We start from the raw sequence: 26,305 nt of genomic DNA, 5'->3' as shown, positions 1-26,305 counted from the left end.
ATTTGTATTCTTAAAGAAAAAGCTGAAAGATGATGCTGTACAGTTATAGGAAATACGCCTCTTTAGAGTTGATCTCAGTGAGGGTCTCCGCTCATGAATGGAGCTGCTAAGCGGTGGGGGAGGCTGGAGGGCCTGGTGGTGGTGAGTGCAGTCTGGGCTTGGACAGACCAGAGTTCAGACTACGATTCCAGCCCTTGCCAACTGAGTAACCTTGGGTGGGTGATTGATCTTCCAAAGCTTTAACTTCCTCATCTGTTAAATGGACATAATACCTACCTCGCTGGATTGCAGGGAGAGTCAGGTGGGATGTGGTTTGCTTAGCATAGTGTCTGGAAACAAGTAAATACCGACATGACAGCTGGGGCACAGAAGTTCACCACCTAATTCTCTTTTGGCCATAATCATTCAGGAAACAGTTGTTCATCCATCTAGAGGTTTGGGGATAAGGGCTTCTGTTGGCCTGTTAATTCACCTGACATTCCTAGAGAACTTGCTCTATGGAAAGCAAGAGAGATCCTAGCGTTCTGATGGCGTGGGTGTAGACCACATCTATAAAAGGATGTCGAATCTAACGTGAAAGAGAAGCAGCAAGCTCCCCTGCACGGGGAACCAGATACTTCCTTTGGTATGAACTGAACTTGCCTTTGGGCTTCCCCAGTGGCTCAGTGGTAAAGAATGGGTCTACAATGCCGCAGGAGGTGTGGGTTTGATCCCTGGGGTGGAAAGATCCCCTGGAACAGGGCCTGACCACCCACTCCAGTATTCTTGCCTGGAAAATCCCATGGACACAGGAGCCTAGTGGGCTACAGTCCATGGGGTCACAAAGAATCGGACACAACTGAAGTGACTTAGGACATACACACATTTAATTTTCATAACAATCCTCCACGGCAGGTTTTCTTATACCAGTTTTTTACAGATGGAGAAATAAATCCCCAAAAGAGCCCAAGGCCACACTGTTTACAAAGTTGCAATGCAGACCCTGGGTTCTCTGGGCTCCAGAGCCCATCTCCTTCCACTCCATGGTGGGCAGTGGGATGGGACAGCCAGCCCCGCCATAACAACAGGAGGCAACGTTAAACGCATGGGGCAGTCCAAGCCCAGGGCTGCAGGAATACCAGGGAGAAGAGGTCAGTTTCAAATGCGGAGATCCTTGCGTTTCCGATTTATGTTTTGCCTTCAGTGTTGTTATTTGCTCTGCCTTGAAATTTGGCAAAATTTCTACAACACATGTTAACAAAACAGTCTCAGTCATCTTGACCAACTTTTTGTGTCATACTTGAGTTATTTTTCTAGTTGCCTAGGATTTCTGAAACGAGAAGCAGTGTTATCTGTGATGTGGTGATACTGGTACAAGAGAATTGAACCTGTGTCCACGGACCTGGGATGTTTCCTAGTTGTGACACTTAGCTGTGTGCCCTTGGTTTTGGCACAGCAAGTCATTTGGCCTCTGAGCCTAGGTTTCATCACTATAAAATAAGAACGATGTCACCTACTTCAAAAGTTCAGAGAAAACTGCAATTAAATACTGTGCATGAAAGCACATAACCAAAGAACCAAGCCTGAGAGATTCCTAGTAGTGACACTAAGGTTAATGTCATAGCCCAGGTTTTTATTCCGACTTCTCGTGAGTTCCTGGACAAGTTACTCAGTCTCTCTGCAATTCTGTCTTATACAGAATAATAGTGATCCCGCTGAAGAAAGAGAAATGATTTGATTAGCACATTAGACAATTGTTTTCTTATCCTTCTGAAAATGTTCAATCCTTTGGACAACTGCTATCAGTTCAATACTGCACACATATGCAGGTATATTTTGTTCTGCAAAAAAAAAAAAAAATCTTTATTTTTCAATAACTTTCCAAAGGAATCTGTGCCCCCAGCAAAGGAATGAGTGCACTCACGCCTTGAGGTAAATAGTGGGTCTTCCCGTTAGGTCTTTCCCCAACCCATCAATGTTTTCTTGTTTTTTAATTGTCCTGTCTCTTTATTCTTTATTAAAGAATAGTTTACATACCATAAAATTCACCCATTGTGAGGATACAGTTTATTTTTATTACATTTAAGCGCTTGTGCAGCCATGACCACAATGCAGTTTTACCACTTTGTCATCACCTCAGTTTGACTTTGCAGTCAGCCTTGCTCGGTCTTATTCCATCCCCCTTCCCAGCAAGCACCAGACTACTTTGTGCCTCTTTCCTTTTGCCTTTTCTGGAAACTTCGTAGAACATGGAATCATGCAATATGTAGTCTTCCACGTCTGGCTTCTTTCCCTGGACATCGTGTTATTGAGGGTCATCTGTGTTGTTGTATGTATCAGCGGTTTGTTTCTTTTCATTAAAAGCAGTAACTTTGCAGTATTCTCTTTTGTGAATGTTCCGCATTTTGTTTATCTGTTTAGCTGAGAGTCATTTGGATTATTTCCAGTTTGGGATTGTTATGAAGAACACTGCTGTGAACTTTTGCACATAAGAATTTGTGTGGACCTAAGTTACCGTTTCTTTTAGTTGGAAACCTAGGGGTGGAAGTTCTGGATCACTTGGTAGATTTACGTTCAGCTGTTTGAGAAACTGCCAAAGAGGTTTCCAGAGTAGCTGCACCACTTTTCATTCTCACCTGCCATCGATGAGGATTCCCCTTTCTTCATGTTCTCCTAACATATGCTATGGAAAAGTCTTTCTCATGATAGCCATTGCTTTTTAGTTGGCTCATTGCATTGTAGTATTTCATTGAAGCTTTAATTTTATTAGCTTGACTGACGATGTTTAAAATATTTTCATGTGTCATACTCATAACTTCTTTGGTGAAGTCTGGTTTAAATCTTTTGCCCACTTTTTAACTGAGTTGTGCAGCCTCTTATTACTGCACTCTAGTAGTTCTTTATATATTCTGGATGCTGTTCCTTTTTTAGAAATATGATTTGCAGAAATTTTTTCCAGTCTGTGGCAGGTCTTTCCATTTTCTTGATGTCTTTTGAAGAGAAAAAGGTTTTAATCTTGACAACATCTGATTTATAATTATGCTTTCATATAACGTCTAAGAAATCTTTGCCTGACCTGCAGTCACAAAGATTTTATGTTTTTTTCTAGTAGTTTTATAGTTTAGCTTTTATATGTAGGTCTGTAATCCACTAAACATTAATTTTTGTGTATGGTGTAAGGTAGGGATCTGATGGACATATATATTCAGTTGTCTCATCAGTATTTATTAAAAGAAAACATCCCTTCTCTATCTATGATACTTTATTGGAAATCAGTTGACCATAAATGTGTGGGTTTACTTTGGGATTGTCTCTCCCATTACATTGACTTTTATGTCTATCTCAGTGCTGATACCATGCCATTTTGATTACTTATAGCTTTATAAGTTTTGAAAGCAGGTAGTTTAAGTCCTCTACTATTATCCTATTCTTTATCCAACATTGTTAACTCTCCAAGGTCCTTTGCATTGCCATGTACGTTTTAGGATCAGCTTCCCAATGTACAAATAATCTGGCTGGGATTTTGGTAGCGATTACACTGATCCTGTTGATCAGTTTAAAGAGGCTGGTTAGGTCTTACAGGAATATACTGTACTGTATATTGTACTGTTAAACTGCAAAGGCTACTTAGAAATTTTTGTACTGAGTTTCTTAGAAGGAGATAGTTCAGTTCAGTTCAGTTCATTCACTTGATTGTGTCCAACTCTTTGAGATCCCATAGACCTCAGTATACCAGGCTTCTCTGTCCATCCAGCCCCCAGAGCTTACTCAAACACATATCCATCGAATCAGTGATGCCATCCAACCATGTCATCCTTGGTCGTCCACTTCTCCTCCTGCCGTCAGTCTTACCCAGCATCAAGGTCTTTTCCAATGAGTCAGTTCTTGGCATCAGGTGGCCAAAGTATTGGAGATTTAGCTTCAGTATCAGTCCTTCCAATGAATATTCAGGACTGATTTCCTTTAGGATTGACTGATCTTCTTGAAGGAGATAAGCTCCTTGAAGGAGATATCTAGAAGGAGATAAAGACAGCAGCAATCACTTGCAAAAGGCCAGTATGCGTTTCCACTGGAATATTGCAGCCCTTTTTATCCTTTTATATTCTGAGCTGGTCAAAGGGAACCAGAGCGTTGGAGTGCACTTGTGGATGTCTCTTCACACCATTTTGCGATCTTTTCTGGGGAACCCTCCCCCTGATAGTTGGAGCAGGGGCCACTGTTGGGGTTGGGGTTGGTGAGGGAGTGGGGCAGCAGACGCTAGTCCCTGCACAGCCTGGCTTTGCAGACTTATGGAGAGCCCTCTGGGCTTTGTGCAAGCTGCCTGGGCAGACTGATTTATTCATCTTTGCCCAGGATCCAAACTTTGGGCCAAGGCACACCCTCATTATCCTGCCCAATTAGAATGCTGAATCAGGAAAAACAGCCTTCCGGAACAGGTGAGTGGTAACTTCGAGATCAAGCTAGTCCGGTTGCATTGGAAACCTCTCCCACTTCAAGGGAAAAAGCAGCAAATGCAAAGAAGGCTGAGTCAGCCCCACCTTGCCTTTCTTCAGGAGCAATACCAGGAACTAGTGTGGTTCTGCCTCTCTCCCCGCCCATACAGCTGCCAGGGAAGCAACGTCCTTGTTGCTACCTTTGGCTTCCTCATCTACCATGAGGTTTCCCCAGTTCATGGTGATCTGCATAGACTTAAGTCAGCGCTTACAAAATGAAAGAAGCTGATCTCTGTGCCCCACCCTAGGGCCATTGAACCCATTTTTAAAAGTCTCTTGGGTGTTGCTTATGTGCAGTAAAGTTAGAAAACCCCTGATCTAGGCCAACACACTGACCTCCAAACGTTTGTGTGTCCTTAAATCTGAAAGCATCATCAACCAGAGCCGTGTGTGCAACAGTCTCAGGGGCTTCCCAAGTGGCGCTGGGGATAAAGAACCTGCCTGCCACTGCAGGAGCTGTAAGAGACACAGGTTTGATCCCTGGGTCAGGAAGATTCCCTGGAGGAGGAAATGGCAACTCACTCCAGGATTCTTGCCTGGAGAATCCCATGGACAGAGGAGGCCGGTGGGCTACAGTCCATAGCGTCACAAAGAGTCAGGCAAAACTGAAGTGACTTAGCATGCAGGGACAGAAAAGCAATTTGTTTCTTTTTGGGGGTATTTTGAACACCATCTCTGAATCAAGTTAGATCTTTTTTAAAACGGTCTACCACCCTAGACCTTGATAGTTTAACTTCCCCTGTGAAAATGACTTCATTCAGTGGCCTTTAGTCTGCACCCTCCATTTTTCTCAAGGCTTTATAGAAGAAAAACTGCTTGGATGTTTCCAGCCATCAGTGAAATCAGTGTGGAAGTTGCTTAGCTGCTCCAGAACTGAGGTTCCCCCTGTGAGTATCCCTTTGGGGCTTTTTGGAGGCAGTTTATGCAAGAGGAGGCCTGGAGTCAGTCAGTCAGGACTCACAGCCCAGCTCTGCTTTGTGGAAGCACTGGGAGCTTTGGAGAAATTGTTTGCTCTGAGTTTTCATTTCTCTGAGCGTTTCATTGTTCGAAGAACACGGTTGTAAAAGAACACGTCCCTCACAGGGCTGTGTGAGACCTGTCACTCAGAGCAAGCCCTATGGAACCACAGCCCATGGTTGAGGTTCACAGCCTGTGGCTAATTTAGAATCAGGAAACCTTGCCTCTCTAGTGACAATTGTATGTGGTCATTTTTTAACCCAGTGAGACCAAAGTGGCCCATTTTCTCTTTTGTCCTCATCTACTGAGAAACTCGCTTCACAGCGAACAAGTTGGCCTGAGAGTGAAACCTTTTGATTTTTCTTTTCCTCTGAGGCTTTTGTTTCATTGTTTTCAGATCACAGCCTTCTCGATAAGCATCCGGAAGTCCTTTGGGGAAGGAGGTGTGGTCTGAGCTATAAATGGCTGAAGGCTGACTTCAGGGACCCTGTTCCATATCTCCTGAGCTGTATCAGGAGTAAAGTACTACAAGAGAAATGGTGGGGGGTAAAGGCGGAGAGAGAAACTGAAAAGGACAGTTAGCCATCCCAGAGCTAAGAGAATTATCTGTCAAGGATGGGGTCTGTAATCGCAGTTGTCTTTTCTGCCCACAGTGGTCTGTTATCCCAGCACAGGGCTTAGGGTACCAGAACTCCTCCTGGCTTTTAGAACTATGGGGTCTTTGGTTCATTTCCAATCTCTGCCATCAAGAAGGTCCTTTCTCTACCCAAATTGCTTTTTTTGTCAACACTGCCATGTAAGCTTGGAGAGGGGTGGGATTTTACACAGAATCATAGAATCTTACAGCGGGGTGGGACTTGAAATTGTCTAGTCCAGGGTCGCACAGAGTTGGATACGACTGAAGTGACTTAGCAGCAGCAGCAGCCCTTCACTTTCTACAAAGCGAGGGCCAGGGCCTTGGAGACGGTAAATAGTGACATAATGGAGGTCTCGTGAATAAGAAATAAAGAAATGATATCCCAGTCTCCTGATTCGGAATCTTGTAGCCCTTTTCCTGCACCCAGTGTCCACAAGGAGCTCAGAGCTCCTTTCTCCTCTTCCAGATAGTAAGTTTCACAAATTTGGTGCCTTGCACCAAATTCTGCCTTGTAGCAGATGGTGTTTCCCCAGATGGAATTCTCGCCTATATGATAAAGTTTATACTTCAATTTAGAGATCAATTAAACAGAAATAATAACCGCAGAAGCGTGACTTAATCAGCGCTATTAAAGGCAAGCAGTTTCTAGCACTTTGTGTATGCAGGTGCTTTTATAAAACTCAACTAGAGTTAAGTGCCAGTCCGAATGTAGAGTTTTTAATGTATGCGTTTTGAATGTGTGACAATAAATAAGGTTGTAGGTTTTTAAGTAGCAAGGTACAGAGATGGATGAAAAGTCACCATTCGCCACAGGACTGTAGGAAGTCCCAAAGACACATCTGGTCTGTCAGGCTGGGGCAGAGCTGGAGTTGCAGGATGTTGAGTCTGGGGTCAGATACTTGGTAAGCATCATTTATGGAGTCACCTGTCACAGCAAAGCCGACACTGCTTGAAAAGTTTGCAATCAACAGCCTCCTCTCCACTTGAATTGTGGGCTCCTCTTCATTCTTCCATGGGCGCTGTTTAGTCTCATTTTGCTCATTATCTGAAATACTTTTCCTTCTTCTAAAAATGACTCTAATTTAAATGCTTTGGATTCAGCTACATCCGTTTTTTTTTTTTTTTTTTTTTGGTTACTTTGCATATAACCCTGTCTGTGTTCAGCTCTGGTACTTTTCCTGGCCCTGCACACAGGGCTTGTCTGAGAACTGCCATGTAAGAAGAAGTGAAACACATGCGGGGTTGGGGGGCTCCCTTATCTCAAGCCCTCGACCCTGTGCCCTTCCCCCACCACCCCCAGGCCTGCACTGTGGCACAGACAGACTTTTGAACAGCTGTGCAACTGCCCTTCGATTCTGGCTCACTGTATTTCCTGACATGTTCAGCATCTGGGGATGAAGCAAGTACACAGGTCAAGACCGATGCCCCTGGAGTTATACTGGCAGTGTTTCTCAGCAGTGCTTTTACTAATGATTTGCAGAGCAGAGCCCTGCCACAGGGGCCCTGCCCGAACCTCCCACCCATCTTGTGTGACAATTCATGTAATAGCTACTCACCTGTGCCTGTCCTTGGGCAAGGGTGGCATCCAGAGAGCCTTTTACCAGCATCCCAGACCAAGCTAGTAAGCCTTCTTTATGTGGATGGTCCTAGAACCACCTCTGTTCAGAAGCTCATTATGTCGTTTTCCTATTATTGGTTTATGCAGTGCATCACAGCATCGTCAATGTCATTCGATCGTTCACCCTGGCATCCCTGTGAGGTGGGTACAGCCGTGAGGTACCATATGGAGATTAGCTATGATCCTGGTTAGGGACTCACGCTCCAGAGTCAGACCACCTGGGTTCGCACCCTGGCCCTACCACTTTCTAGTTGTGTGACCGGGGACAAGTTTACTAAACCTCTCCAAGCCTCAGCTTCCTTATCTGGAGAGTGGGGAGTAATAACCTCAGTAGGTTCTTGTGAAACGAATGCCTGAATGTTTATGAAGTATGGAGAACAGCGACTGACACCGAGTCATCACAATAAAAATGTTCCCTTTTACTGTCCCTGTCGCTATCAACTCCATCATCTCTACAACATATTTTCCAAGAGTCTGTGGTTTGCCCAAGATCACGTAACGACTCCAGGAGACAATGGACTTTTTTCTTCTTCGTTTTTATTTCCTTATTACACAGTAACATAAAAACAAATTCTTGTAAAAGATCAAAGCAGTACAGAAACACATAAAGGAAGTTGTTAGGTTCCCACCTCTACTCTTTCCTCTTTCTCCACAAGGAGCCACAGAAAACTAATTGGCGTGCATTCGCCCCACCTTCTCTCTGGGCAGGACACACACATAGAAAATCAATATAAATATATATATAAAATGTGTGTGTGTGTGTCTTCTTAGGCTTAAACAATAGTAACTGTGCCTGACTTATAGGACTGGTGGTCAGTGTTGGCGAGAGTGGGGCATGCCAGGAAATACACTAGTCCTCTCTCATCGGCTTCATGAGATAAATGCTACCTTCATAGGACCACACAGTGCTGAAACTGCATTTCAATCCAGTCAGGCTTACCCAGTATCTCCACACTTTTGACCACAGCTGTATGTGGCCGTATCATAGGTATTGTGTTTCTGTTTGAGTTTTTTCTCTTCTTAGTTTGAACTCTTTCCATGTAAGTATATGTAGGTTTACTTCATCCTTTTAATGGCTATATATGAGTCAATATTTTGTTTCACCGCTTTCTTATCTAGGCTTCTGTTTCCTTGTTCTTTGCCGTTATAAATAATCCCACACCACATATCCTTAATACTTTTGGACACAGGTGTGAGAATTTCTGTAGAGTGGCTTTTACACGTGGAATTGTTCATCAGGGAGTAGTGTGCACACATTAAATTTAAGTAAGTGTTGCTTTCCAAAAGGAATTTTGCTCACTGACAGTATGTGAGAAGGCCTGTTTCACACTAATCTTTTTTTAATCGAATTATTTATTTATTTTTGGCTCCACTAGGGTTTTGTTGCTACGCTCAGACTTTCTCTAGTCGCAGCGAGTGTGGGCTGCTCCCTAGTGGGGTGCACAGGCTTTTCATCGCGGCGGCTTCCCTCGCTGCAGAGCGCAGTCTCTAGAGCGCATGGGCTTAGTTGCCCCATAGCATGTGCAGTCTTCTCAGCCCAGGGATTGAACCCGTGTCCCCTGCATTGGCAGGTGGATTCGTAACCACTGGACCACCAGTGAGGTCCCTCACTTAGTCTTCTTTTTATCTTTGCCAATTTGTTGAAGAAAAATACTCTTTTTCTAAATGGTGTTTCCATGATTCCTGATGGGGTTGAGCTAATTCTTTATTTTTAGGGTAATCTATATTTCCTCCAGAAATTGCCTTTTGCCTATATTGCCATTTAGTTTTCATTGTAGATGCTTGTTGTATATTTTGGATAATAATCTTTTACATTTTTCTGCATTTTTGTCTTCTGTGTAAACTTGTAAAAGTTGCCTGTCAGTTTACATAAAAGAAACTCCTGTTCGTATTTTGATTGAGAATTTGTTGCATTCAGAGGTTCATTTTACATAATTTGGCAACTTCACGGTATTTATTTTTTCCTGCCATAAATACCATATGCCTCTATTTAAGTCTTTCATGCCTATCAGTTAAATTCAACTGTTTTCCTTGTGTAGATCTTGCACTGAAATATTTATTTACAAATGGGGACCTGTTTTCTCATCACCTAGACTTAATTTGTATTGTTAACGAATAGAAAAACTATTGGTTTTTACATATGTGTTAAATTTTTATCTAGCTACTCGACTGAACTCTTTTATTTGTGACCTTTGTACTTATTTCTTGTTCTTGATCTATCACATTGGCTAGGAAACACAGTAAAGAAAAACACTGGTGAAAGTGTACATCTCTGCCTGCTTCCTATCTTTAATGAGAATGTCTCTAACATTGCAGCACTAAATATGGTGGGTCCAGTTTATCAGCGTGCAGAAATTTCTATTGCTAGCTTACTGAGGGGTGTGCCTTTCACTGCAGACTACACCAGACTCCTGTCAAGGGGTCTTAGTTGTCTCCTCTACATTTTCCTTGAGAATTCAGAGATTGTCCTCACTGCCTGGGACCTCCCAGCATTAATCTCCCAGCTGACTCAACAGTGTTTAGCACTGAGTAATATTTGCCCTCTTCCTCCCTTCACTCACATGGGACCCTGGCTGGCCCAAGGCAAAGAGCCACTTTGTGTTAACATATCCTATACCCTTCCCCCCTACCCCCCAGATAAATAAATAATGCTGTATGGATAAGAACAAAATTCCACTTCTGGAATTTTCTGGCAGGCACCACTGAAAAGAATTCATTCCTGGCTTCTAGTTTTAAATAACTTCCACTTTTTTTCCCCACTGGGTTATCTTGAGTAGCTGACCACCATTTCACACTCCAGTGGCCAAGTGGTTTCCTAGTTCATACAGGAGGGTGTGAGAAAGGAATCACCACCTGACCTGACTTCCTGTGGCGATTTCACGCAGGCACAGGGTGAAGCCACTTCTAACTCTAGGCTCTCAGCACTGCCTTGCTCACAGTTAATGCAAAAGAAGTGTTTTCACGGTTGACTGATGACAAGATTTAATTGCAGAGTACATTTGATAATTTTTAGGTGGTGAGACTTTCTGCTAAACTATGAGCGAAAGGATTTCATTTTGTCAGGCGTGTATTTGGAGCATGACTCTAATGTGACTTGGCACCTGTCTAGAGAATTGTCCCTGTGTCCAGTGACATTTCGCTTTGGGGAAGTCAGCACCTGCTATGATGGCATCTGTCTTATTTAAGAAAGTGACAAGTCCATGAATAATGCAGAGCTGCCTCAATAAAATGCCTTCTTCAGAAAACAATTAAAATGAGACATTGGCAGAAGATTACTATAAGCAGCAGAGAGGCAAGTTAGGGCTCTTTCCGAAATTAAAAAGCAGTGGATGATACCTTTTACTATGGTTTTCTCATCTTGATGTAAGCTGGGCAGATTATATTCTTTTCACACTGTTTAGCTAGAAAAGGACCTGCTAAATAGGATCCTTTCTTTCTATTGCTTTAATACAAACCAACATTGGCCTCCAACATCAATTTGGATGTTAATGTTTTTGAGGTGAACTTTTTGGGGAGATGGAGCAGACTCATGTCAGGCACGTGGTGTGTAATTGGCAACTATCCAGGACAGCCTAAGCCAAGAGACAGCTGGGTGCCAGAAACCCCAAGAGGCAAGGCAGCCCCACGTGGCAGACACGAGCACTGATCTTTGAGCCCCTCGTGGGGCCGATGCCATCGGCTTCAGCTTCTAGGGCTATTGGTATGAGAAGTTTGGTCAGTCAGGCAATTATCTTTCCCACCTTTAGCTTTTTTCTCTTTTCCTCAAATTGCCATGTGCAGAGAAGAGGCGGGGACAGTACCCAGCAATAGACTGAACATTTCCCACCTCTTCTCTTGCAGGCGGGTGACAAGCATTACCACCCGAGTTGTGCACGATGCAGCAAGTGCACCCAGATGTTCACAGAAGGAGAGGAAATGTATCTTCAAGGTAAGGTGGTCTGGAGAGTGCAATAACCTCTCCTCCCCGCCCCCGGGGAGAGAAAACCGGGCTATGCTTGTTTGTTTTTAAGACAAGGAGGCATTTCATTAGCTGCAAGGCTACCCAGATCCCAAATGAATGTAGCCAAATGTGACCTCATCAGTTAGTATTAATCAGCCAACCAATTGACATGCTGGCAGTGAGCCCCTGAGGCTGTTAACAAATGAGTAGATTGCTTATGGATGAATGGATTGAACTTGATGCCATGGAGATAAGGCAAGAGGAAAGATCAGCTAGGCCTCCTCCCACCCAACCCCCAGGAATATGCTTGGGAAACAAAAGATCAAAAGAGGAAATGAATGTCTAGAAATGTTACATACTGGATGGTTATAATACTTGGTTTTTTCTCACTTTACTATCCTGGGAGAAGGATTTAGGGGGGCCTCCCAGTATGCTCTTATCCAGGCTTTTAGGAAGAAGAAAATCTCATATTTGGTGAATTACATCACAGATGTACTTCATCCCATGAAGATGAGATCGCTGTCATAGTGAACGAGAGAAGGCCAGAGAGTGAGAGTAAACACACCCAAAGTTCCTGATAGAGAAATTGAGAAGTTTCTGATGCCAAGGAAGTACTCATTACCAGAGGGCCATTCAATTTTTTTTTAATGAAAATAATTTTGAGAAATTTTCCCTATGTACAGCTATGATTAGCTTTTATCTCCTCTAAAATTCTGAAGCTTTTCAGAGAGTTTTGGGGAAGGATTCTCCTCTAGTCAAACAGTACCATCTGTGCAAGCATTTTACTATTTTTAGCAGGAAAGAGTCATTAAATAGACAAGGGCTGATCAGTAAAATTAGCAAGAATATAAGAGCTATTGCTTGTTCAGTTTGCTAATTACTGGTTCTCATTGGCCTTTGCATGTCATTTCTTCATCTCTGCATGTAACACTATGTGTAGTTTTAATGAATGGTTTGCTTTGCTCTTGATTTTTGTTTTTATGAAACTAAGAAAAATCTCCAGAAACGATTCTTGAGTATTAGATCAAAGCTCTGGCTGCTCTCCCCTTAAAGAACGCTAGCTGTGTGAGAAATTGACAACCCAGACATCCTTTTTAGCTTTAGAATGATTTCTCTGAAAAAATTACAGTGGAAAATCTCACTGAATTTTAAAGAGCCTGATGAAGGCAAGTGACAAGCCCCAAATCTGTAGTCTCATATGGGCTTTGTATGACACGTTTCCCCCCCAGGACAAACTGTGAATCCTTGAGAGCAATAGACAGGTGTCACTTTACATGTTCAGCATGGAGCAGATTTATTCTTTAGTTGGTCTCCAGGCTCTGTTTTAGATCCGAATGTGTCAGTTACAGCACTCATCATCAAAGACCCAAGAGTGGTCATCACCCCAAGAGTGTCTGCTAAGAACTGAGACTCAGGGCTCTGGGCTCACCTCTGTGTGTTCACATAGTTCTGCAAGCCGAGTGAAGAGGGTGATTTCAGGCTGTGCACAAGTACAGCACGTTCATACTATAGATAAACAACCCTGGTAATCTGGGCTATGTGCCGAATTTGAGCATCGTAAAGCTCTCCTGGAGCTGGGCTTTGGTGTTCTTGCCTGTGCTCCCGGCGCATCCTTGAACAGGGAGCAGTTTCATCTTCCCCAGCATCTCATGTTCTCTCTGGCTTGCATTCCCTGTGTGTCTGACCTCTGGAGGACAGTTCAATGCCTTGTGCACCCCTAGGATTCTGGGCCAGGATGTCCACTCAGTAGAACCTCGACAGTGCACCCTGCTCCTGCTTCCAGCCCTGCTGCCCACCCTACCTCCCCCCGGCTCTCCACATTAAGAGGATTTCCGTGCTTTGAAGCCAGCCTCAGAGTAAAAGCCAGTGCTGAAGGGACTATGTGTCTGTCTGGCTTTGGTTTGATTTTTTGGTCCTGGGTTAAGCGAGATAGAAATGACTGCTAAATAGGGATTAAAGTATTATTCTGATATAAAATGTATTTACACTGTCATCAATTTAATAGTATTTTTAGCTCAGTGGTGTAAAATAATTCAAGAGTTATTTTAATTTGATAGCTTTTCAGGAGAGAAAGAGTTCAACAGTGAAATGTAAAACATAAAATATTCATACAGAGACTCATATTAAGTTTATATCATTGACATTGTCCTGCGCAGACAACCTCATGACTCTTTTAAAAACAATTTAAATGTAGCCAGAATAAATTTACAAATTTAGGCAAAAAAAACTGCTTTCAACTTAGTAACTATTTGCTTAAGTCTTTTTAAGTCCCTCTTCAAATTCTTCCACCATTCCCACATTTAAACATATTCTTGCATGAACATAGGACTTACATATAGACCTTAGCCATGAATTACATACATTGTATACCTAGGCAAAAAAAAAAAAAATTGCATAGGCAGGCATTGAAATCTTATAAGAAAAGAGCTTTCTGTTGGATATAAGTGTTTTGCTTAGTTCTGTGATATTGGTACCATCTAAGAAAGCACCTTAAATTCCTATATAGTGAGTCATTGACCGAGGACCAGAAAACAACACTTAAATAATAACTTCACTAGTTTAAAAGTGGAGACCTTTTTAAAGTTAACTAAAAGGTTAAAAGTTAAAGGAAAACGTGTGGATTTGTAATGTAAGTTTCAAACTTTCTGCTAGTTGGATTGATTTCCTGTGTCTATGTAGGTAAGTGTATAATTGAAGCAACAAAAAAAATTTGGTGAGTTTTGCTTCTGGATATAGATGATCTGGTTTGACTTTATTGCTCTCATCTAAATTGCTTGGTTGTTTTGATGTTATGTAAACATGGCTTATGGCTTATATTTCTGAAATTAAAAGTAGATATTGGGAAGTACACAGACGTTACTTTTAAAGAAAAATGAAAGTGAAAAATGGAACTTAGTTGCTCAATACGGACTCTTTGTGACCCCATGGACTGTAGCCTGCCAGGTTCCTCTGCCCATGGAATTCTCCAGGTACTGGAGTGGGTAGCCTGACCTTCTCCAGGGGATCTTCCCAACCCAGGGTTTGAACCCTGGTCTACCACATTGCAGGAAGATTCTTTACCATCTGAGCCACCAGGGAAGTCCCCAAAGGATAATGATAGCATTTGAAAAAAAAAAAACACTGCCCAGTTGAGAACTAAATGTCTCTTTCATCAAAACACTCTTGTGCCAAATGAGTGGTCTCTGTGGTCTAGGATTATAACTGTTATAGAACAAGCTCAGACTAGATGCAGAAAACTCACCTGGAATTTGAGCTATCATGATTCACTTGGGCACAGGGCCTCTCTCAGAAGTTCTGTATAATAGGACTGTGGCTGCTTTCCATTTCCTTCATTCTTAGACGTGCGTTGTCTTTCCAGGTTCTACCGTTTGGCATCCCGACTGTAAGCAATCGACCAAGACTGAGGAAAAGCTGCGGGTAAGGAAGGCTTTGGCCCTGTGATGCCAGACGTACTTGCTGTCCATTGTGTCTACGGTCACTGATTCTTGGGACTGCACTTTGGGTGAAATTGCTTCTTAGGACTTTTCTCCCCCTTCTATCACAGACCAAGTAGAAAGGCCATTTGGCCAGAAAAAGAGGTTTCCTCCTACCTGCCATTGGCGGTGATTCTTGTTTCAAATGCTTGTGTTAGACAAGATAAGCCTTGCTTCATGAATCAGGTTCTTAGGAAAGCATTCAAGGGGAAAAGTCAAGTTCTGGGTCCAACATCTGGTGACCCCCTCACCAGAATTTTTTTGTACTTCATCCATCACATCACTCAATCCAAACTCTGCAGCCATTGCTCAGCTCTTGCTACATTTGATTGGCCTCTCAAATCCAAGTTCACCAAGTAGCCTCCATCTCCAAAAGCTGATGATATGTTAGATAAAAAACCTTTGGGGAAAATCATGATGAGCTCAGACGAGTCAGTGGGAATAAATGTTCTTGGTTGTTTTTGTAACTGAAACCTTAGGTAGCATCTAAATATTTTCAAAACTCCCTGGAACATGGATCACATGGAGGATAGACTCTATCTCTCACCTGTTTTTCCTTTCTTTCCTTTGGTTTTTTAGCATTTCTCTCAATTCTAAAGCCTCCTCTTGATCTTACTCTGTTCTCAGATCACCACCAGGAGACAATATTCTACCTGTTTCAGAAGCAAAGAGCTGTACACAGTTGCAAGGCCATGAACATGATCTGTTTCTTACTCAGATGCCCCCCATTTTTCACTTGGGCTGTGAAGTATTTTTCAGAGCAGTAATCAGGCTAGACCCCAGTCCACAGTCCCTCCATTTAACTACCTTAGTGGTCTGCTTTGAAATAGCTGGACTACACCACCTGGTGTTTCAGGGAAAAGAATGGCCCAAATTTATTTTGGAAGCCATGCTATAGATGAGATAGTTAGGTAGCATGACCAACTCAATGGACATGAGTTTGAGCAAGCTGAGGGAGATAGTGAAAGACAGGGAAGCCTGGTATGCTGCAATTCATGGGGTCGCAAAGAGTCAGGCACAACTTAGCAACTGAACAACAATATTCTAGAATGTGGAATCATTTCTTCCTGATCTGCTGTTAGCAGGCACAAGAAGCTGTATATATGATCCCCAGCAGTCACACAGCTGCTACATCAGTGTGGCCTGATCACTAACATGTCATTTGTGAAGGAGTGACTTGGCTTCAGAGAAATGATTATCAGGACCCCCGCCTTTTTTTTTTGGCCTTCCACCCCTGGGAATGACAGCTCTTATTTTCCTTTTTCAATATCTTTTCTTTATTCTCAGTGAAGCTCTTGTCTGCTAGAAGCTCTGCTTTTGTCTTTTCAACTGACATCTGTGAGATCAGATGGAGATATTTTGTCATTTGCATCATTTAGAAACTTGCCCCTTGCCTGTGACCCTGAATAAAAACGGATGTCTTAAAATTCAGTTAATATGAGCAGACTTTAAGTGGAGGGGGAAAAATCACTTTTTCTCAAAATAATGGAGTAAAGACCAGACAAACTGGAGAGATGTTCACCAATATTAGGATGATTTGCGGAGAAGGCAATGGCACCCCGCTCCAGTACTCTTGCCTGGAAAATCCCACGGATGGAGGAGCCTGGTGGGCTGCAGTCCATGGGGTCGCTAAGAGTCGGACACGACTAAGCGACTTCACTTTCACTTTTCACTTTCATGCATTGGAGAAGGAAATGGCAACCCACTCCAGTGTTGTTGCCTGGAGAGTCCCAGGGATGGGGGAGCCTGGTGGGCTGCCATCTATGGGGTCGCAGAGAGTCAGACACGACTGAAGTGACTTAGCAGGAGCAGCAGGATGATTTGATCCCTGTTTTGACATAGAACTTCAGCCTAAGCGTGTGTACCTAACCCTGTCATCTGTCAGTCAGACAGGTGCACACTGGAAGTTGCCAGACTCTGGGATTTTTGATGACTCATGGCTGCTTTGAAGTGGGTTATCGTTATAAAATACTAGCACCTTAAAGATAGTACTTATTGTCACTTTAATCATGTCGCTTTACGTCCGAGCCACCAAGAGTCATGCACTTTGATCACAGGAATACAGGATTCACTGTATCACTTGTAGATGCCATCCCCAAAGCACCCTAGTAGCTAGTGGCCTGCACTGCCTTTACAGTGTTGCCCTCAGTTGTTGAAGAATCATTTTTATTTCATCCCTGACGAAGTCTTCTGGGAGACAGAAGAATGCTAACGAGGCCAGACTGAATGGAATGTGTCCTTTCTCTGTAAGGATTGCTTGAGTTTGCAGACTGTGCTACTAAAATGGTTTCCAAAAAATCAACCCTCTTAATCTTGATGGAACTCTTTGGATAAGGTTATGAAAACAACTAGTGAGATACTTCCACTCATTCTGGCCAAGAGGAGCTGTAGTTTTTTCTCCCTTTAGTGAAACTTTTTTCTCTTAAAGCTAGTGTTTACCACTTGGGAGGTCGGGCCAGCCCCCAGCTCACTCACCAAGTAGTAAGGATGATGTACCTCTAAAGAGATGAGGTTCTGACGCACCCCAAGTGGGGTGCATGTTGACGCTGGTGGGATTTAAAAGAGGCTAGATTTTGAAGGCGCAACTCTTGTACTCTCCTAAGGGTGTGTCTATGGAGGACAGCCTTGAGCCAGGATTTTCAGGCCTTTTTCCCGGTGTCACATCAGTTCAGTTACCATAGCAAAATGAAAATGTTTTAAGGATCTTTCAACAACCCCACTGAGTAATCCGCATTCTCCAGATTTCAAGAACTTGTGGGGTGTTTGTAATAACAGACTCTCAAGAACATCTGTCAGTGGCTTCACTGGCTTCTAACTCTTCATATGTAAGAATATTTCAGCCAAAATAAATGGAAAGGAATGATGGGGAGGGGGGAAGGTTGGAACATAGGTAAATATACTGTAATGTAAAGACTGGTTAGGGAATTCCTTGGAAGTCCCATTGTTAGGACTCAGCACTTTTACTGCTGAAGGCATGGATTTAATCACAGGTCGGAGAACTAAGGTCCCATAAGCCACGATGGGTGGCGAAAAAAAAGAAAATGAAGACTAGTTACTATGCTTTAAACATGGACCTTAAACACACACACACACCCCGACTAAAGTGATTCCACTTCGTTGTTGTTACTTAGCTGCTCAGTCATGTCCAACTCTTTGTGACCCCATGCACTGTAGCCCACCAGGCTCCTCTGTCCATGGGATTTTCCAGGCAAGAATACTGGAGTGGGCTGCCATTTCCTCTTCCCAGGGGACCTTCCCGACCCAGTTTCCTGCATTGGCAGGGGCGTTCTGTACCACTGAGCCACCGGGGAAAGCCTGATGTCACTTATCACTTATCCGATTAGTTTTCCTGAAGGTTTTTTGCTGATAGTGTTTCTGAGTCGAGGCTCTTTCTTTCTTCATTCTTCCCTTTTTCATGTTTCACGACAGCCACCAAACGTCCGTCGATCTCCGTCTGATTTCTTTTACCCCAAAAGTCTGATTCGACGCACAGGACGGTCCCCGTGTCTGCAGGTTGGCACCGTGTCTGAGCTGAGGCTCGGGGCCTGCTGTGCTGGGGGCCCCAGGCTTCTGTCGCTTTCCCTCCCCTTGCTGCTTTCCGCACATAACTTCTGGGCTCCCATAGAGGCAGATGCTTTTGCTCACCCCACAGAGTGCATCTCACATTCTGATTCCGGCTGTTTCCTACTCTAGACAATGTTTTCTTTTAGAGTGGTGGCTAAAGCATTGTCTTCAGGACAGCGAGCACCCTGGAAACCACTGTTTTGGTCCTGTACTCACACATTTGTTCGCTGAACAAATATTTGCCAAGTACCCAGGTACAGTAAGGAAGAAAAGACAGGTACATGATTATTAACAGATATTGAAACATATCACAGCATATGGATCTTAAAGATCAAGGCAGGTCAGGTGAGGGAAAGGAGCTCAAGGGGTGCTTCCTGGGAGAAGTGGTCTTTGAGTTGAGTTTTGGAGGCTGGATGGGATTTGAACACATAGAGATGATGAGAAAGGGGTGGGCCTGACGAAAAGAGCAACAGAAGCGTGGAGCTGGGAAAATGCAGTACTTGGGGAAGGAGAAGTTTGGCTCGAGGAAGGAGTGGCAGAGTGGAAAAGGGAACAAATAAGACGAGCTACGGCTTTGCAGAGGCAAGAAACTGACCTATGCTCTCAATGGCTCTCCTTAAGAATCCCTGCCAATCCTTTCCATCCTACAGATGGAAAGACTGAGACCCTCACAGTGAACTAACTTCCCCAGAGTTCTCCCAGTGGTAAGCGGAAGAGCTAAGATTGGAGCTCGGATCTCTCTGAGCCGGTAATTCCTGTTCTTTCCACTGTCCTACAAGGGGAGAGTGAGAGAGAGATCTGGGAAGACACAAAGAGGAGAGCCTGAAATACTGGCCAAGTCTGATGGTGCCCAAGGAAGAGACAGGGTGTAAGAGCGGCACCAGCTTTCCAGAGCATCCTCTGGAACCTGGGAGAGTCTTCAGCCAGCTCTCCAGATGAGCAGTGAGGCAGGAAGGAGACTGTGTTCCCTGCACACGCTTGATCTTCTTTCGGGGTTTCTTAGCATCAGTTGAAACTTTGGCTTTCCATGGCCCCAGCTCTGTCCAGATGAAACCCATTGTGTAGCTCTGTTGACACTCAGGGTTGCGACACAGCTTTTTAGTCTGGGCCCGATGCCTGTGCCTGTTCTCTGCGTCTGCCAGAACTGCACGATGGCCCAGGAGAGTGTGGGCTTGGCTCCTTTCATTAAAGCTGTACCTGTTTTCTTTAAATGATTTGAAAGATAGTTAGAAGTACAGAGTTTCAGAGGGGAAAGAAACCTTTTAGACATCAACCCCTGAAAGGTGTTGCAGGTCAAAAGGAGCAACACTTAAATGTAGATTTCAGGCCCTGAGTGATTGGCCCATGAAGCTGGGTTACATTCAACTTATATTTTTCATATAATCTTCATCTATCTTAAACCTTTGGCTCCAATAGCAGAGTTTCACATACAGTTAACGTATAGGGTCATGAATCCAGAGGAACAGCCAGAAATTATTCCCATTGCAAGTGAGTTCTTAGAATTAGTACCTACTTGGCAAGAAATTGCTTTTTCAATAGCTTTTGGTTTTTCCCCTGAAAGTATGCTTTATAACTCAAATAGTGTTTTATTTTATTAGCCTGAGGCTATTGCCAAGTGATTCACTTTCATGACTTTAAGAAAAATACCATCAACTGTGAAATTTTTAGGTCTTCTCCAGACCCTTAAATTTAAGAGATGTGTGGTATCTTGAGAACTGGTTGGCTGGAGAAGAGAGAGCAAAAAGAAGAAAAGAGAGAAAGAGGTCTATTTTGGAAAACCTTCTCTCTTCCTACCCTGTTGTTAAGCATGGATATCTAATTCCCATTATCGAACCTTAAATATCAGTAAAGTTAACTGAACCCTGTCACAGAAAGGTATAAATCACTTGGGGCCTGGCTGAGAAAATGGGCCATTTGACAAGCTCTTGCTTCACCCATTGGCCATCATGCCTTATCAAAACCCTTGACAAGCCTGAAAATGCCAAAGCAATTCTCAAGCCACACAGATACTTTGATCTTTTAAATACTGTTGACTACGCAGCAGTTCATTTCACCAGATAATATCAAGCACCTTTAGTGTTAGATAAACTGTACCCCTTGCAGGGACTTTCAGCACTTCATGCCCTAGAAATAAGCCTGGTTTTATTGTGGAGGAAGGTCATTTTATTTTTCATTTTTTGAAATCTTCTCTTATTTCCTCTTGCTGAATTACAGGTAAAAGAAAATGGTGAGGAAAAAAATTACCAATTTGGCCAAAAGTTCATCCCAGTTTTTCTGCAAGATGTTATGGAAAAAAACCCAAACAAACTTTTTGGCCAGTCCAATAGAATGACCTAAGAAAAATATATTCCGGTTTCGCTTACTTGGAAGAGTTTTATAAGGAAAGCAAATTTTGTTTACAGGGAAAGGTCGGTAATTCATTATAAACAAACCACACAATATTTCCAGGACCAAGTTTGTAGTAATCTGGAGTGGATCACTTGCTTTCATTCTAAAAAGGGGCTTCTGTGCTGTGCCTTTGGAGGCTAAAGCATGAATGGCTGCCATCCAAAATGGGCATGAGTTTTTTTTCCTCTTCTGAAACTAACACTCACTGTGTTATAATGTATGCACTTGCGGACCCATAATATACCAAACAAATACTGTGTGTCTGTTTCTGTAAAGGAGCCAATTAGAGGCTGTAAGTATATCTAGAATAAGGAAATTATGCTATTGGTTACTGTATTATTAATGTTGCCACCAGACATACCACTTTATTCCCAGCTTTCTCTCTGTTCAGATATTTTATTCTTTTTGGTGTGTCTTTACAATTCATCAGAATGTATAGGTGTTAAGATTTATCCTGCACAATGAGGACTCTTGGCCATAGTAAAGGCTAATGGCAGTTGCACACTTGGTTCTGGAGAAGATACTGTGCCTTCACTACTCAGGGCACGGGTTGGATCCCAGCAGGGAACTAAGATCCTGCAAGCTGGTGGTGCAGCCAAAACTAAACCAAAAATAAAAGCAAAAACAAAAAAACCGAAAGGATTTCCTCTTTTGACTTAGCAGTGAATACTTAATATATGTTAAGCTTTTTTAAAGTATTCCTTCTTCTGCAGCTGTTATCACCTCCTTGTCTGGTGAACTTCGACAAAAACCCAAGGCAGGTACTGTCAGCCTTAGCAGCACTTCGTATAAGGTGTCAACTACCTTATATGAGTAGCGGTCCCGTAGGCACTCATACGACCTCTCTGACCTGGGATCCAGTTGCCTGTAGTTCTCTCCCATCTTAGAGCGTGGCTTAGGGCGAATGCAGCATAGATGAACATAGCTGTTACTCCCCAGCTCCTGCAGGGTGAGGGGAGGTCTGCGGGAAGAGGGCTCTCCAGCTCTCTGCTTCTAAGAAGGGACCAGGTGTGTGGGGCAGCCCACAATTGGAAATAAGCGAAAATGTCATTTCTCTGGTTAATTTCCAGGCAAAGCTCCGGTAAGTGTTTTTAATGATAAACATTTAAAGATGGATGAGGGCTGGGGAGTTTCTCCAGTGTAATTTCATCCTGTGATTGTGCCTTCTGAAGTGTAGAGCAGGTGGGCAAAGTCAAGGGGTAAGGGAAATAGCAAGTGAAATGTAGTTAGAGAGTTTTTTAAAAGTTTTATACAGAAAACAAAAAGATGTGCATTTTTCAAGCATCTACTCTTAGCAATCAAATGTCCTTTTTTCTCGTTGAAATGAACTACTAGTCTGGTGAGACCTCTCTTTGTTGATTTATTTCCTTCCTTTGAGGGAAAATAAAAAGCTTTTTTGAAACTGAAAGTAGGTATGTGAAGGTGTGCTGGAGAAATAAATGTAAATTTAGACACTTTCTTTATGAAAGAGTTTTTCTTGCATAAGCCACATACAACTAGAAGGTTCTTACTGAAGGATCCTTTTCACTTGTTGCCAAAATGAGGATTAAAGGTTAATCTGTTGGCAAAGTCCTTTGAAAGATCACAGACTGTTTATAATCCTTCTTATATCTACCTTGCTTTTCCCATGCTTTCCTCTACCTTCCCCACCCCCCAAAGATGGCATCAAAAGAAAAAACTGAATTTTTCCAACTGTGCTTTCAAGTTGTTTTTTTCTGTAAGGCATGAAGGAAAAAGTGAGAATAAGTAGATTGCATCTGCTTTAACAACTTCATCACAGGTCTATAGGTTTGGTTTTTTTCCCTCTGTAGAACAGAAGTGGGAAGACCTTTGGGGATAAATATTTGGAATTATCTTCATTTATAATATAGGCAACAGGGTAATTGTGTCTATCATAGCTCTCATAGAGAATTCCAGAGACAAAGCCTGTTGACTCATTTGGGTTCTTGATTTAATTCAGTGAATCACTGTTGTGAACTTGGTTGTCTGAATGGGATGAAACAGTAATTTAGATGAAATAATTGCATGTAAAGATCATCTGTAGAAATATGGATTATCTATAACTTTGTTACCACCTGAAGAGGTGACACTAGAATTAAGTTAATGATAAAGAAGAAACTCTCAGTGGAATTTGAAAGAGGGAAAACATGTCAGTAAGCTGTTGCTTTTGAGGTTAAGATGAGCCTTAATTTTGAGTGTGTGGATATGAGCTGTCATGTCAGAAGACAGCTCTATGCCTTTTGATGTTGAAGGCCATCAAACAATTAGCAAGTTGTGTATTAATTAGGAGGGAAACACAGCTAGAAGAAAAGGGGAACTTCAGTGATAAACAAGATGCTCATTTAAAATTCAGCATGTTTCTTTTCTTTCTTGTTTAAAATTACTCTCAAATTACATTTGCATTCAGGTCTTAAACCATTTGGGTTTCTTTTGTCATATGATGTAATATTAGGAATTGGCTCTTTTTAAATTAACACTTTAAAACACAGAGAAAATAAAATGCAACCTGTTTAGAAGTCTAGATGTTTAGAATTGAAATGTAAAATTCTAAATATTTAAGATTCAAACTCAAAAATAATAGTCCCACTTTTAGGAGTAACTTTTTTTTTATCTTCACAAGAGAGAGACTGCTAACCTCTGCTGGTTGAGCAAATACCCCAGTGTGGGAAGCCATTAGGAACTGTGGCGTAAGTGGACCATCCCTGTGCACCATTTATCTTGGAGCACAGTTCACGAGGGCGCAGACCAGGAGTTATCCTGGCAGATCAGACAGGCTTGAGCAAGCTCTCTGCTATCCATCATGGAAGGGTGATAGTAACTAGGGCCTAGACGCCAGCTGGAGAAGTCGTTATCTTGGGAGGGTAAAGATTCGTTCCATGGAGTTCTCAAGAAAGGGAAGGACATTTGTCAGCTCTGGGTGGGACCACTGCCCCATCCACTGAGACAGTTAACTTACCTGAGTTCTGATGGGAAGGTCTCCAAGGGTGAGAACTCGAGGGAAGTCTGGTCAGTGGAGCTCACATCCAAAATGACTGTCCAGTCATGAGGCGCAGAACAGAGTGAGTCCTGCCCTTCATTATTTGAGACGCTGGCAAAGAACTCCAGTCTCATGACAGCTGGCCAGAAAATGCTGGGTCTTCGTCATGTGCGGAGCAAGGTGCTTGAAGCTTTGTATGTATTGTTTCATTTATCGCTAGGAAAGAGGTGTTGTATGTACCCTTTCCTCCATTCTATATGTAGATAAATTGAAGCGTAAGGAAGTAAAAGGGAAAACAATGAAAGAGTGAGAAAGAGAAGGAAAGGGAAGAAAAGACACTCATGTCATGTCACACAACCAATAGCGCCAATATATGCATCAAGGTATTAGACTCCAAAGCCAGCCTTTTAACCCCCCTAGATTATGCAATACAGAGCTGTATTTTATCCCATTATTTCATTTTAAACAGGAAAACAAATTAGGACCACTATAAGAAAACAGGCAAGCAAGGGCGTAACTCAACCCATAAGCAAGATTCTGTGGAAGTAAAATTGACAGTAAGTTAGGAGGTCAGAATGAGGCTAAAACAAACAGTGGCAAAGGCAGTGAAAGACAGCAAGTTCTGAACGTCCAGCACGTTGTACCTGTTTCTGAAATACACTAAGTGGTCTGAAGATACACTGGGCACAGTGATCTCAAAAGAGAGCCAGAGCAGTGGTGGGTTTGTTGAAGGTTGGCTCGACTTCAAAAACTGACTGTGAAACTCTCAAGTCTTTAGTTTGCAGTCAGAGAAGCCAGGGCAGCTGGATGCAAATCGGAGGTGACTCCAATCTGAAAACAGTGGAACTGGAGAAGAATTTTTGGATGTTAATACCTTTAGCCCAACAATGTTAAAACAGTAAATGACTAAGATAAATGCTTCAGAGAAAGCCTGTGTCACTCACAGCCTGCTCAGTCCTGTGAAGAACGAAGAGAGAGAGAGAATGAGCTGGGGACAGGCTGGTTCAGCCGAGTATTTCTCCATCTCTGGAAGGGAGCACTCAGGGGCCTTTCCTGACCCCTGTGCGCCTTCTTCCCCAGCTGCAGTCCTATCAGTGTGCACAGTACATCAGGGAATGAAACACTTCAGAGCCACCCCCAGGTCCGTTGTTACAGGAAACACGCAAAGGGTACCTGACCCACATTTTGGCAGAAATAAGGACAAGGAATGTGGGAGAGACCCCAAAGCTCAGCGAGCACTTTGGCTATTCACACAGCATCCTCACGGCTTGTTAATGAAAACAAGCTGTTGTCATAGCAACACCAGCAACCCCAAACATCTGACTCTCCTGGGGAACACCCTCTCCCACCCCAGCCCAACAGCGAACTATTACAGGCTTCTTAGAAGCTTCTAAGTGGCAGTCAAAACATTTTCAGTTAGCAGGCACTCTCTCCTGCTGGTTCATCTCCATATTTTTCTTCTACTTTCACCTCATTTGTCCCAAAGTCATGGTGATGAAAAGTAAATGGCTACACTTGCCCTCCAATGTGGGCAGAAAATTTAGTGCGGGGATTAAGAGCTCAAGCTCTGCCTTTAAAGCATCTAGTTTCAAATCCTGACCCTTGCCCACCTGTGCGACTTTCCCGTCATTTAGAAAAAGGCATAAATGTTAGCAGAATGTTAGCAGATGTTAGCAGAATCTCCTTCCTGGGGTTATTGAGAAGATTAAATGAGAGCATACCTGGGGAGTGCTCAGCACAGGGCCTGCCACAGAGTAAGTGGGGAAGAAATGTTCAGTACTGCTAACCTCATGTTGTTGCCTAAGAGGCTTCATTACTGTATTGACTTTGGCAAATGTTCGATCCTGGCAACTTGAAGCTGAAGGACTGCCTGTAGTGAATAATTGCCTTCTCTGTCCATGGAATTCTCCAGGCAAGAATACTGGAATGGGTTGCCATTTTCTTCTCCAGGGGATCTTCCCAACCCAGGGATTGAACCTGAGTCCCTTGCATGGCAGGCAGTTTCTTTACCACTGAGCCACCGGGAAGCCCAGTTATCCCACAGAGAGGGTTACTGGCTCAGCTTTCTGAAGTGGTCGCATCTCTTTTTATAGGAAGGCTGCACTTTGGTGGTGTCCTTTGTATGTTTTGATTGGTAAATTGATCCAGGAGCTGGATTTTGGGAGTCCTGTTATTACGTGAATCCTTTCTTTTGTAACATATTCAGATGTGGGGATTCTATCATCTTGAGATAGTCCTGTGATTGTAAAATTGTCACTCGAGAAGGAAAGTGCTTGTAC

At 43.0% G+C, this 26,305-nt stretch overlaps 1 protein-coding gene across 2 annotated transcripts in view; it reads left to right on the top strand.

The window, feature by feature from the left end:
- ABLIM1 (actin binding LIM protein 1) overlaps nt 1–26,305 on the top strand; it is a 217,508-nt gene that overhangs the window by 151,177 nt on the left and 40,026 nt on the right. For both annotated transcript variants that reach the window (XM_068961482.1, XM_068961484.1), the window contains 2 exons: nt 11,525–11,612; nt 14,983–15,041. In XM_068961482.1, coding sequence (XP_068817583.1) covers nt 11,525–11,612; nt 14,983–15,041 — 147 coding nt within the window. The remainder of the gene's footprint in view (nt 1–11,524; nt 11,613–14,982; nt 15,042–26,305) is intronic.

Source organism: Capricornis sumatraensis, chromosome 23 (assembly GCF_032405125.1).
Source record: "Capricornis sumatraensis isolate serow.1 chromosome 23, serow.2, whole genome shotgun sequence".
NCBI lineage: Eukaryota > Metazoa > Chordata > Mammalia > Artiodactyla > Bovidae > Capricornis > Capricornis sumatraensis.
Note: the sequence above shows the minus strand (reverse complement) of the source record. Positions and strands in the feature narration are given on the sequence as shown.